Source organism: Corapipo altera, unplaced genomic scaffold (assembly GCF_003945725.1).
Source record: "Corapipo altera isolate COAL_440 unplaced genomic scaffold, ASM394572v1 55, whole genome shotgun sequence".
In the NCBI taxonomy this organism is placed as follows: domain Eukaryota; kingdom Metazoa; phylum Chordata; class Aves; order Passeriformes; family Pipridae; genus Corapipo; species Corapipo altera.
Genome location: NW_020884882.1, coordinates 17,881,379 through 17,893,895, shown reverse-complemented (window position 1 = coordinate 17,893,895; position 12,517 = coordinate 17,881,379). Strand labels below are relative to the sequence as shown.

Genomic DNA, 12,517 nt, shown 5'->3' with positions numbered 1-12,517 from the left:
CGTGACCTGTCTCTAATAACATCTGGTAAAATTATCTTTCAAGAAAAGTGAAGAAATTTGACAGTAGAGCATGGTTTGGTCAGTGACCAAAGGAAAAGTTTCCTCTTTGCTCCATTGAAGAGCTGTTGCCTTTTGCCCTAAAGCTAAGGGGATCTATAAGTTTTTTTGGTTTTGTCCCTTTATTCCTGACTCTAGAGATTCGCTTATATACATAAACCTGCAGTCATGTTTTAAACCATGGCTGTCTTTTAACCTGATTTTTAAAAAAAATTTAATAAAACTACCAGTGATTTTTGCTAGTATAAAAAACCCCCATTTACCCCCCATTTACTTAATCTTTTTTCTGATTCCACAGAGAAAATCAGTCTGTACTTACACAGGGATTGCAGGAACATACAAGCTTGCTTAAGAAAACAATGTTACAAACAAAGCTATGAAAACAGAAGTAATTTTAAAGGTGTCATTCTACAATTCACTACTAGGGAAGGTGTAAATTCCTGAGGAGAAGGACACAGCAATGGTGTGCAACTAAATACAGTGTTCAATTCTGCTTGGCTTACAACAGTGTAAGCCTACAGCAATCATATTTCAGTCAGCAGACTTTCCCTGGCTGCCAGTTTTAGGAGAGAACCATGTCTGGTCCACTATCCATCTTCTTCTCCCAGCAAGCTGAGGGGATTTGTTTTGTATGTGCATATCTATAAATATAAATTATATTTACATGCATCTCTTCTTGATGGAACAGATTGTATGTCGAAATTGTTCAAGAAACAAGTACCCTATGAAGTACCTTAAAGATCAAGCAGCCAAAGTCTGTGATAGCTGCTACGTGGAACTTAATAAAAGAGGTAGGATTTTTTCATTCTTGGCAAAACTGACAAATTGGTTTCCTTCCTGTATGATGAGGAGGCTTTAGGACCTGCCTACTAGGTTGTATTTTGTTAAATATGCCTCAAGCTTGAGGCATGTGTATTGGGGTTCCAGGAGAGCCAGGCTTTAATGGCAGCTGAAACTGTTTAGTAAGCCATAAACCCAAGTTTAGCAAACTGTTTTTTCAAATGGAAAGAGGGCAAATTTAGGTTAGATATACAGAAGAAATTCTTCCCTGTGAGGGTGGTGAGGCCCTGGCACAGGTTGCCCAGAGAAGCTGTGGCTGCCCCATCCCTGGCAGTGTTCAAGACAAGGCTGGACAAGGCTTGGAGCAACTCGGAATAGTGTAAGGTGTCCCTGCCCATGGCAGGGGCTGGAATGAGATGAGCTTTAAGGTCCGTTCCAACCCAAATCTTCTATGATTCTAAGGCAGGTTCTCTGAGGGCTTCCCTGACCTTTTTAATAAACCAGAATAATGGTAAAAACTATGTCCTGTGAGGAGCAACTGAGAACTCTGGGTTTGTCTCCTCTGGAGATAAGGAGGTTGAGGGGTGATATTGCTCTCTGCAGCTTCCTGAGGAGGGGTCGTGGAGACAGTGGTGCTGATCTCTTTTCCGTGTGACGCAGTGACAAGACACATGAGAATGGTTCAAAGCTTCATCGGGGGAGGTTCTGACTTGACATGAGGAAACCTTTCTTTTCCCAGACAGTGGCCAAACATTGGAACAGGCTTTCTAGAGAGGTGGTCAATTCCCTATGCTTCTCAGTGTTTAAAGGACATTTGGACAATGCTCTTAATAACACGATTTGACTTTTGAGCAGCCTTGAATTGGTCAGGCAGTTGAACTAGATGATTGCTGTAGGCTCCTTCTAACTGAACTGTTTTATTCTGTCATTTCTAATTAATTATCCATTAAAGTAAAACAATGGCTTTGTGGTTCTTTACTGTCCTCATCCATGTTGTAGCTTTTACAAAAAGAAATGCTGGGGTAAAGTGCAGAGTCACTAAGAGCTTTTCTACGTAGGAAGTTAATCTGGTTACAGATGAAAGCATAAATTCAAAGCAGAAGAGCTACTGCCTATCTAGAACTGTATTATTATCCTAATATGTAAGTCTCTTTTCTGATTTAAATACACATCCAAATCAAAGACAAAAGAGGGAGAGGGGTTACAAATATATGAACAGAGAGGGAATAGGACATAATTTTCTTGTACAACTACTCATGTAGACAGTCTCTAATAAAAAGCATATTATACTGCCAAGAATAAAAAGGTGTGGACAAATGAAGTTAAGTTTTTCCATTCTGACTGAAGAAATTCACACTAGCCAAGCAAACACATAAACAGGTGCTGTCACAACAGCCAAAAAAAGCATCTCCAAGCCACTCTGTGTCCAAGAAGCGGTACTTCAGACTTGTGCTAAAACAATGCTATCTTTTACTAAGAGCTTTCAAATAATGTGTGTTGCCAGAAGTGGAATCATGAAGATGTGAACTCAGACAAGTGGAGTTAATGGAGATTTTCAGAGCCAGAACTGTCTCCCATGCAGAATTCAAAGAAAATGGTTCATACAGAAAGAACATCCCATTAGTGAATCTATCCTGCAAAGATGTTACAGAACACAGAGAAGATGTCAAAGCCATTCGCTTAATGCTCATTTTAAATAACAAGAAAACAAGCTGTGCTGTGCTTTGTCAGCTTTCTTGCAGGCTTCTTTCAAGCACCTGTAGGTTATTAAAAAAGGGTGCTATGGAATCCACTGATCAGACTTAAAGAGGTGATTTGAAAGAAAGGCTAAAATAAAAACTGAGTGTGAAGGAGGCATTGCATTTTCCTTAGTCATTTCCATTAGCGTATTGTGCATCTCTTACACAGCCTGATATGTATGAACTCATCCATTTCCCCCTTCCCTTTCTGAATTTTCTTAATCTTGCAGAGCGGCCACTAAGCGTGAGCTTCCCTCCAACTTCATCCAGGGGTTCAAGCAGTGCCTTCTCTGTTTTCCACAATATTCATTATTCATCTTTTAAGAAACAGAAGAAGATCCCTTCAGCTCTCATGGAGGTAGGACCAAGCTGCCTGAGAAAGGCAGGAGAGTAGAGGAAACTCTGTGCTCTTACTTCAGCAGCTATGTTTATACTGTATGCAGTAGGCTCAGCACATGCCTTGGTTTACTTTCATCATGCAGTTATTTTTTTGTTTTTCACAGTAGCGTTTAAAATACAAAAATACTCTGAGCTCTGGAGATACCACAGAAGTGTCTTGAGCCCACTGAGAAACCCAGTTAGAGTATGATACTTTAATTTGCTCATCAGCCTGTGAAGTCTTGAAAAAAACTAAACCACCTTCAAGGTACTAGACAGAACAACAGAGCAGATCATAGACACTGACAATCTTACCAATGTAAACAAAATTCCCACCAATTTCAATGGGGCCATGATTTCTAAAGCTGTATTAGTTTTCTTTCCAGGAACAAGGTGCCAATCATTTTGATGTATTCTAAGTAGCTAAGCTGCCCATTGAACTTGAGCACAGCAAGGTACTTCCATTTCCTGCAGGTATTTATCATTGTATAAAGAAATGAGAGTGCAAACATCTTGCTGAACTCACTGTAGAGTCAAGACACTGGAATCTCTTGAGGTTTGTTTGTGAAACTGCACCAGAGATACAAACATGTAACACAAACACACAAATTTAATATTGAAAGAGCCAGCAGGCAGAATTTAAACCTCATGAGGGAAAAAGCATCACCTTTCTATCCACATGGAGGCAGCACATGTTTATTAACATGAACTATCTCATAATAGCATTACTCCATGTCCTGGCACATTTCTGTTCTGCTGCAAAACACTGCTATATAAATGGTCAGTTTTCTGTCAGTGCTACAAAAACTGGTTTTGAATCTCTGCTCTTTGTTTCTAAATCCAATACTGTTTACTGCTGTAATTAATGATGTACACTGCACTGTGTGTGTGCGTGTGTGTGCATGTGTATAGTTCCAGCTACTTAAAATCTGGATTTTTAAGAACATTAAGCACTTAGATCTCAAAATATTTCTGTGAGAGGGGCAACTCTTCTCAGATATATTATTACACAAATGAAACCAAGTCATCATTAAGTGATTAATATAAATTAATATAAAACCATAGCAAAGCCCTAAATATACCCATGACTTGAAAGTGTTCAGCCACAAGACTGTAATTCACTTTTGGAAGCATGCACTTTTAAAATACAAAAATACCCCAGACCTCGGAAAAGGGACAAGTTTGGCTTTTCAGAACACAATTGTAAGCTTACTGACCTGAATAATAACTCAACTGCATATTTCCCATGAGAACAAAATTTAACTATAAATATTCAAACAGTTAAAAAGAACCGTTAATACCATGCTTATAATTTTTCTGTATCAATACTTTTAATGATCTACTTACAGTTTCACCTGGTTGTCTGGTGTGATGCAAGCATGCATATTCAGGAGTGGAAAAGCCTTTGCTGTTACAAATCCTGATTTCTCCTACCTTGCTCCAGGTGGCAGCCTCAGGAGAGGGAGCTACCATCAGTGGTTACCTCAGCAGATGTAAGGGAGGCAAAAGACACTGGAAGAAACGCTGGTTTGTTATCAAAGGCAAAGTCCTCTACACCTACATAGCAAACGAGGTACTGTGCAATCTGACTTGAAGTACTTTCTCATCTGAGATCCCTTCTTTACTGCCTACAGGCAGAACCAGGAAAAGGGAAAGGTAGAAATGGTAGTTCTCACAACTATCTGCCTTCTGAGTTCTGGTCCTAACAGACTGAATCCCCAGGGAGCTCAGCCACAGCCCTAGCTGGACCTTGGCAGCCCTCAGACACTGCCCTTCATTATTTGAACTTCAGATCATTATCTGACTTCTTGCTATTCATGCTATTATAAACTGTCAACCACAGTGAACCTTAGTGTAAATATTTACACCCAAAGACTTCAAGATCCTTCAGCATTCTCTGGTGTACTTGATAACTGCCAGATATTTTGTAGATAGATAGTGCTATGATCCATTTCTGGTGGGGAGGAGAATCTTGTAGTTTTACAAGTGTAAGTAAGACATACTTGTCCTACTAGTACCAACAGGTAAAGAGAGGAGACAGTCTGCAGAAGTCAGTATAATGCCAGCTCTGTTGGTCTGTAAGCTCCTCCTTACAGCCAAGGAGGCTGGGTACCAACTAGATCATTTTTATGTATTTTGTCCTTTCCCAGTCCCTTTCAAACCAGCCTTTAGGAAAGCAAGTGTGCTGTTTGAGAAAGAGCAGATTTCTGAAAAAGTCACTAGTGCTTTGAAAGGAAATGACGAGGCACCAAAAAGATTACTATTTGCACCCAGTAAAAAAAAATTATTGAAAGAAACATAACTGGGAGAGAGTCTCAGGCTTTCCAAACTGCTGCTGGACTGTCCTATACTCTCAATAATCTCTGCTTTGCCTCCTGGACCATTATGTCAAAGACAGCCATCAGTGTCGTGGCTAATTTGACCTGCGTGGCCATGTGGATGATCACGAAGAACTGGATTTTCAGAGGTGGTGTTCAAGTTCAGTACTCAGACTAGATAAAAATGTGCGGTACAGGCACTGCTCTTGTTTAGGTAAGAGCCACGAGTCCAGCAGAACATTCACACTACTGCTTCTGCGTTTCTGTCACAGCAGGGTTGTATCATTTGGTTTTCAGAAAGAGCCCTCAAACTGTTACAAGCCTTCTCTCTAAATTTTGGTTCACTTCTTTGCTTTTCAGGACAAAGTGGCTACAGAGAGTTTGCCTTTGCTGGGTTTCACCATTGCCCCAGAAAAGGAGGATGGAAGCACGGATGCAGTTTTTCATCTCTACCACAAGCAGACTCTCTTTTATAGCTTCCGAGCAGAGGATAACAATTCAGCACAGAGGTATGGGGGTTGACTTCCACACTAGCCAGTGCACAGGTCCAAAAGCTTATATAGGGCTTTCCCCTCTCCTTCAGTTCAGAATGCCTTCATGACAGAGGAAGCAAGCAACTTTCAGAGTGTTGGTTAAGCCAAATTACATGTGACTGGCCTGAGTGACTTAAAAAAATCTACCTGGTGCTTTTAATTTCCTTTAGGAAGGAGAATTTGCTCCTCCTATGGGTAAAGAGGAGACTGAGTCTCAAGAGGCATGTCTAGAAGTCTGTCACAGGTGATTACTGTACAGAAGCTTCTCTGATTTATATGTTCAATTTATATGTTCAATCTTAGTTTTCTCATCAACAAATAATTGCTTATTTTTCTCAATTCTAATGCTACTGCTTCCACATAATAAAATAGTCACAAAATTTATATTAAAAATGCCAGCGCCTCAAGACACACAGGAAAGGAAATGAGTGTTTATAGGAGGTTTTGTTGCTTTTAAACATACTTCAGTGGTTTCATCTTTCCTATTCTAAGACAGCACTTAAGTGTCTTTGAGACTTTACAATAATTTACTGGTTAAGATTGCACTAGAAGCAGGAGTCCCAGTACTCAGCTCCCTGCTTTAATCACAAAACTGTAGTTCCTCGTCAGAGCTAGGATGGAAAATACAGTCTTCTTCAAGCTTTATGTTCTTAAAGTACTTATTTTTCTTAAAATACATATCTTCTAAAAATGTATATAGTTTTATATGTACTGCTTTTTCTTTTCTGCCCTTTTTAGGTGGATTGAAGCCATGGAAGAAGCATCCATATTATAGCAGCTATCACGCAATGAACTTGGAATAAATTCTCAGATTTCTGTACATTTCCAGCAATCCTCTTCTGACTTACAAAACTGAACAGCATATTTCAGGCCCACTGGCCACACACACTGGATTTGAACTGTTTCCAGTTTGCTCTTTTTGCTTCCTTCTTCTTACATCCATGTTGTTGCAAATGAAAACTTCAAAATAGAGAATATTTATGGCGATCTTTATGTATGTGCAACTTCAGCCTGTACTATAAGCTTCTCCTCTGACCTCACAGTAAACTAAGTCTAACATCGAGACCAGAAAATACATGGAAACACTGACTACAGTAAGTAACAGGCTCAGATTTACTTACTCAACAGCACTGCCATATTTCATTGAGTTGGTTTTGATGTCTACCACAACAGGAGAAACAATGTAGTACACAACAAATGATCATTTAAAGCACTTTATCATTTTTATTGAACTACAGTTTCCTTTTCTTCATGTTTCTAAGGAGTTCTGTGGCATGATTTATTACCCATCCATTAACAAGTGCCAGCATGAAATTATGCCCCACATATGCTAACTAGCTTCCACAGAAAAGGAACAAACTACACATTCAATTTACCTGGTCTATCAACACTTCACTGGCTATGATCCAACATAATTACTTACTATCAATTTATAATTTTACACAGAGCACTCACTGTATAATTTATGTTAAAGGGTTTAGTTTCGTATCACTGCAGTACTTTGAAATGCACTTCAGTAGCTCTACAGATCCAGTCGTTGAATTGTATCACTTCTCTCTAAATACTGCATCAGACTCAAACCCAAAGGTTATTTGTAATTTATTATAAACCTACAGACAGTTTTTATTTAACATGTCTACCTAGTAGTGTTAAGATTTTTATCCTCTATTTAAATAGTCTATCTTTATTTTCAAAATTTCTGTTGTTTCTGCTGTTCTTGTTATGAAAAATGTCATCAAAATTGAATGCACATAACTAGCACAGCATTTGAAATATGCTGGGTGCACTGAAATGCACTTGTCTGAACCTGCTCTGCTGGAGTGCTTTGGAACTCCTGTGGCTATACCTGTCTCACATCAGACTGCTGCCGTGCTCTGCATCTCCAGGGCTGGATTCTCAGCAGCCAGCTGTGTTTGTGTGACTTCAAAGATGCTGTGCTGCTTTACACCAGCTGAGGATATAGATGTCTGGAGTTTGGGGGGTTGGGTTTTTGTGTTTGGTTTGGGGGGTTGTTTTTTGTTGGGGTGGGTTTTCTTTAGTGTTTGGGTTGGGGTTTTCTACAAAGAAGGTTGAGAAGTGGTGTTCTAATCATTGCAATACAATGGTTTTGTGTCCTGTATTTGTCATAATATTTGACTGAGGAATAGAACAGCATCTATGATTAAAATATATCTTTGTATAAAAATACCATGTTCAAGAATTTACTTACATTAAAATATATTGTTGGGCATTTTTATTACTTTCATTTTTCCATTTCTTTAGGAAGCTTAATGGATATCTGAATTTTTGACCCTAAAAAATTGTTTAGAATTGTCTGCATTTTTAAAGGTCTATAATATATACCCAAATCATACAGTAGTTCAGTTTATCACCTGCAAAAACAAGCTTAAAGAAACAAATACCTACCACTAAATAAAAATATCATTGTTTTGGGGTTTTTTTGATACAACTGAGTCTGACCATTTCCTATAGCATATATTATCATGTGCAAACAGAAACCAAGTATAAGAAAAGTAAAACTTTTGATTCTTTAGTTAATGAATGAACACCAGCGTTAACTCTTTATGTTAGAACCATGGCCTTGCTACCAATACACTGTAAATGTTTATCCCCCCCTTAAAAACATTTTGCACTTACAAAAAAATAAGACAACACTGAATACAGAGTAAGATCTCTAACTATAGTCCCAAAAAAGACAAAACTGCACTACAGAATGACAATATTATGAAGATTTAGGTGCTGACATTTGGTGACTGTTGTATGAAGCTTTCAGTTAGAAGCATGAAATGAAGACATGAAAATATTTTGTTGTAAAAAATAAGATACAGTGCTATTAAACATTGTTTTAAGTAATGTAGAAAAATAAAAGAGCAAAACATAACTGCAGTTCTACAGGCTTTTCCTTTACACTATTTTTACCTTCTTTAATTCCAGCTTTGCAGTTCCAGTTACTGTTAATAGATACTTGCCTATTAACCAGTTCTCTGACAAACAAGGGAAGAGCATCAAATCAGAAGATGGTAATGGAGCCCTTCGGGTGGGAACAGGATTTACACCTAATTGTTACGATGATGTGTTTCAGTCCACACTGCATTCATCACCTGTAAAGCCCGCCTACTTTACTTCAACTTACAGATACAGATGGTCTCAACACAGCATAAAAAAGAGCAAAAAATGAAAATGTCCTCGCAATTTCAGTCCAACTGTGAACTAAATTTGAGCAAAGCTAAGCACCAGAGACAGAAATTATCATCGTTTCAGAATTATTCCAGTAATCACCTTTTAGAAAATGTTAACTTCTTAAAATAGATATATATATTCAGTTTACTACCTGCCATTTACTTACACAGCTCTTTCCTACTAATTTGTAGTTAGTATTACTCTTCCACAATGAAAACTTTGTTCCACACCTTCATAAATGTTTCAAAAAAAATTCAGTAATAGATCACAATGAACTAGCTGTTTGGCCAATAGCTGAGATGCAAGCTGCCCTCATTTGTTGTTTCAGAGTTTTTCTGTTTATTTTTCTACTTATTAAAAAGCATTAAAGTTATTAGCCATTAGGTGCAACTAATATTTGGACCTATTTTACAGCATATGCCTAGTTAAAATCTGTTTTTTAAAGTTATTAAATTATTTTTCCAAAATACAAGTCATTCAGAGATGGAGAATACCAACCTGACAAGATTCTGTGCCACTTATATAAGCACTGCTGGTCAAGCCCTGGGACTGCTGCCCTTCCTGAGCTGATTCTCTGCTGCTTTTACGATTACAGCTATGAATACCAACCAGGCTTTTCCTGTTTGCATGCTACTTTGATACAAAAGTAATAACGACTACTTCGGCTCTAACCATGTTCAGTGAATATCACTGCTTGTAAAGGTAAAAGAAAGTGCCAATACTCAGCGAGGGGGGAAAGGTATTCCCTTAAATACTAGGGGAAAAACACCACTTTAACTCCACAAGTTACTTGGGAACATAAGATACGAACTTCTGTGTATTAAAAGCAGTGCAATTCTTCAGCCTGGGTAACACTGTGACACCACTTTTGATCAAGTTTTACAAGAAAGTTTCTAGACTCCAGGGTATGGTGTTATGAGGTCAAAGGTTGGACTTGATGACCTTGGAGGTCTTTTCCAACCTTAATGGTTCTATATAGTGATATTTTTCTGCAGTTGAAAAGCCTATATCAGACAGCAAGGTCATTTTTGCTAAGAGATGAACATAGAGACATGATGGCAAAACCCACAGGATGGAGGTCACCAGCGTCCCTCAGCACTGCCCAGCCACGTACAAAAAAGCAAGGCATGAGGACTCATACTTCAAAAATCGTCTACTAACACTTAAAAGAGAGATTTAAATTGAATGTGACATTAGCAAGACCAGTTTATACAGTTAAAACCTTGTCAGTCACTTATAACTGTTGATTTCTTCCATGCTAGGTATCAGTTTTGCTCTTAAAATTTACATCAAGTTTCCAGAAAATTCTATGAAAATTTTAAGCACCCGAAATGAGAACTTAAAAAAAACCCAAACAACAAAGCTCTACAATACCAATCCTAATTATCCAATTACCTGCAATATCCCAAAAATTTAAAACCCATGAGCAACCTTAAATCCTATTCTTATTTTGTAGTATTTGGCCTGCCCTGACTTAGCCCATTATGTACTTTTACTGCCATCACCACCAGAGAGGCGGCTTTGGCTATGCCATTAGTACTCCTGCAGCAGTTCTCTCCTTCCACACCTAAAACCTCCTTCCCTCTCCGTAAGTATGCACATCTCACCTCTGCTCTGTGGGGAATTCAGCCTGTTCTCCTGAGCAGCGTGCAACTTCCACGGGGTCTCTTCCCTCCTCTTCTTGCATGACAATTTTGCGGCACATTTTTTCTTCTCAGGCAACTATCCCACAAAGGGAGGAGCTAAAAGGTCCCTGTTATCATCAAGTGCGTTTGAAAATGAACACCAGAAAAATCCCTTCTCCACTATGGCTGGGAGCAATTTAATCCTTATCGGCAGGAACTGCGGCCCGAAGGAGAGAGGCCCTCGATGGAGCCCGCGCTCCATGAGGAGAGGAGCCCTGAGGAGAGGAGTCCCCGGAGAAGCCCTCGGCGGAGCCCTGAGGAGAGGAGCCGTCGGTGCAGCCCGCGCTCCTGGCAGGAACTGCGGCCCAAGGCCAGGAGCCCTCGGTGAGCAGGGCACAAGGTGAGGAGCAGGAGGGCAGGCAGGAGGTGGTCTGTGCTGGCTGGGATCCCCCATCTCCCGAGCGCCGCTCCGAGGCGGGGAGGGGGTGCGTGTGTGAAATCGCGCCTGGCAGAAACGGGTGGCTGGGGAAGGTGGTGGTTTAATTTTTGGCTTTCTCACTATTCACATCTCTTTTCACTGGCAGTCAGTTAAATGCATTTTTCCCAAGACAGATCTATTCTGCCCATGACAGCAATTGGTAAGTGATCCGTCTTTATCTTGACCGATGAGCTTTTTCTCCCCCTGTCCTGTTCTGGAGGGGGCAGCGAGTGACCGGGTCAGCATCTGGCTGCAATCCATGGTCAGCTCACAACAGTGTGGTAGACAGATATAATAATTTTCTTTGCTGCCAGTCTAGTTATTAACCTTTACTTGTAGACTATCTCAGTTTTCTTCGATCTTTTTCACCTTCAGCATCTTCTATTAATTTTATTTCTCTTCAGTCATAGCTAAGGCCAAAAATGGCTATACAAACACTTTTTATTAATGCTCTTTTAGAAGTCAGTGTATATAAATTTAGGAAACTTCAGCATTATCTAATACAATCTTGCTTATTAAACAAGTTCAGGGCATACAGTGTAGTTCTACATATCACTGAAATTATCACAAACACTGCAGCAAAGTTTGTCACAGCTTTTTTGATGCAGCTTTCCTGACTGCACTTAGTGTTGCCAGTCTCAGTGAGCACAGTGGAGCTGCACATCAAGCAGGACTGCACTCCACCAGAGCTGAGAATAAAACTGCTCCAAGGCCTTCTCTTGGTGGCACAAACAAGGAAGAATGAGGAGACAACTCCTGTCCCCTAAACTTTTCCTCAACTTGCCCATCAGGAAGCACCTGAGGGGGAAAGCAGCATTTCACATCTGGCTTCAGCATTTTCCCTTCTTTCATTGTCACACCCTTTAGTGGTATGCTTTACGAAGTTAAAAAAACCTGCTTCTAAAGGCATATAGATATTTTGAGAATTTGAAAATTCTTCATGTATTTAACATTACAGTAGTGAACACCCAAGACACTGAGACATTTTCCTTTATTTATGTATTGCAAAGACATCTGTACATCATGTGCTTTGCTAAGTCCCATTCTGTAGCAGTCAGGCTGTAATTCATAGGTGTACTTCTTTATTTCTCATATCCTTGCCCCAAGTAGCCACTTCTAAGAAAAACAAACAAACAATCCCTCACTCAAGCCTGGCTTGCCACTGAGCATTCAGGGGCAGAACAAGACTCACGGCCAGCTTCACCTAATCAATGACACTGACTTTAGAAAATGAAATAAGAACTCGGTACAATCCGGCGGTGGCGTTTGTGAGAGCCTCCCTCGACTGCGAGCCTGCCTTTCACTGCACCCTCAGCGAAAACCAAGGTACACGTGGAATACCAGCACCACCGGCACACGGAACAGCCACCGCCAACCCATTACCTCGGGCTGCCGGCTCCCGAGAAGCTTTCCAAGCGGGACGGACAAA

At 39.9% G+C, this 12,517-nt stretch overlaps 1 protein-coding gene across 3 annotated transcripts in view; it reads left to right on the top strand.

Annotated features, from left to right (window-relative positions):
• FGD5 (FYVE, RhoGEF and PH domain containing 5) overlaps window positions 1–8,686 on the top strand; it is an 88,102-nt gene extending 79,416 nt beyond the window's left edge. For all 3 annotated transcript variants that reach the window (XM_027640226.1, XM_027640227.1, XM_027640225.1), the window contains 5 exons: window positions 746–848; window positions 2,807–2,934; window positions 4,399–4,527; window positions 5,633–5,781; window positions 6,544–8,686. In XM_027640226.1, coding sequence (XP_027496027.1) covers window positions 746–848; window positions 2,807–2,934; window positions 4,399–4,527; window positions 5,633–5,781; window positions 6,544–6,580 — 546 coding nt within the window. In that variant the 3' untranslated portion in view covers window positions 6,581–8,686. The remainder of the gene's footprint in view (window positions 1–745; window positions 849–2,806; window positions 2,935–4,398; window positions 4,528–5,632; window positions 5,782–6,543) is intronic.
• The last annotated feature ends 3,831 nt before the right edge of the window (window positions 8,687–12,517 follow it).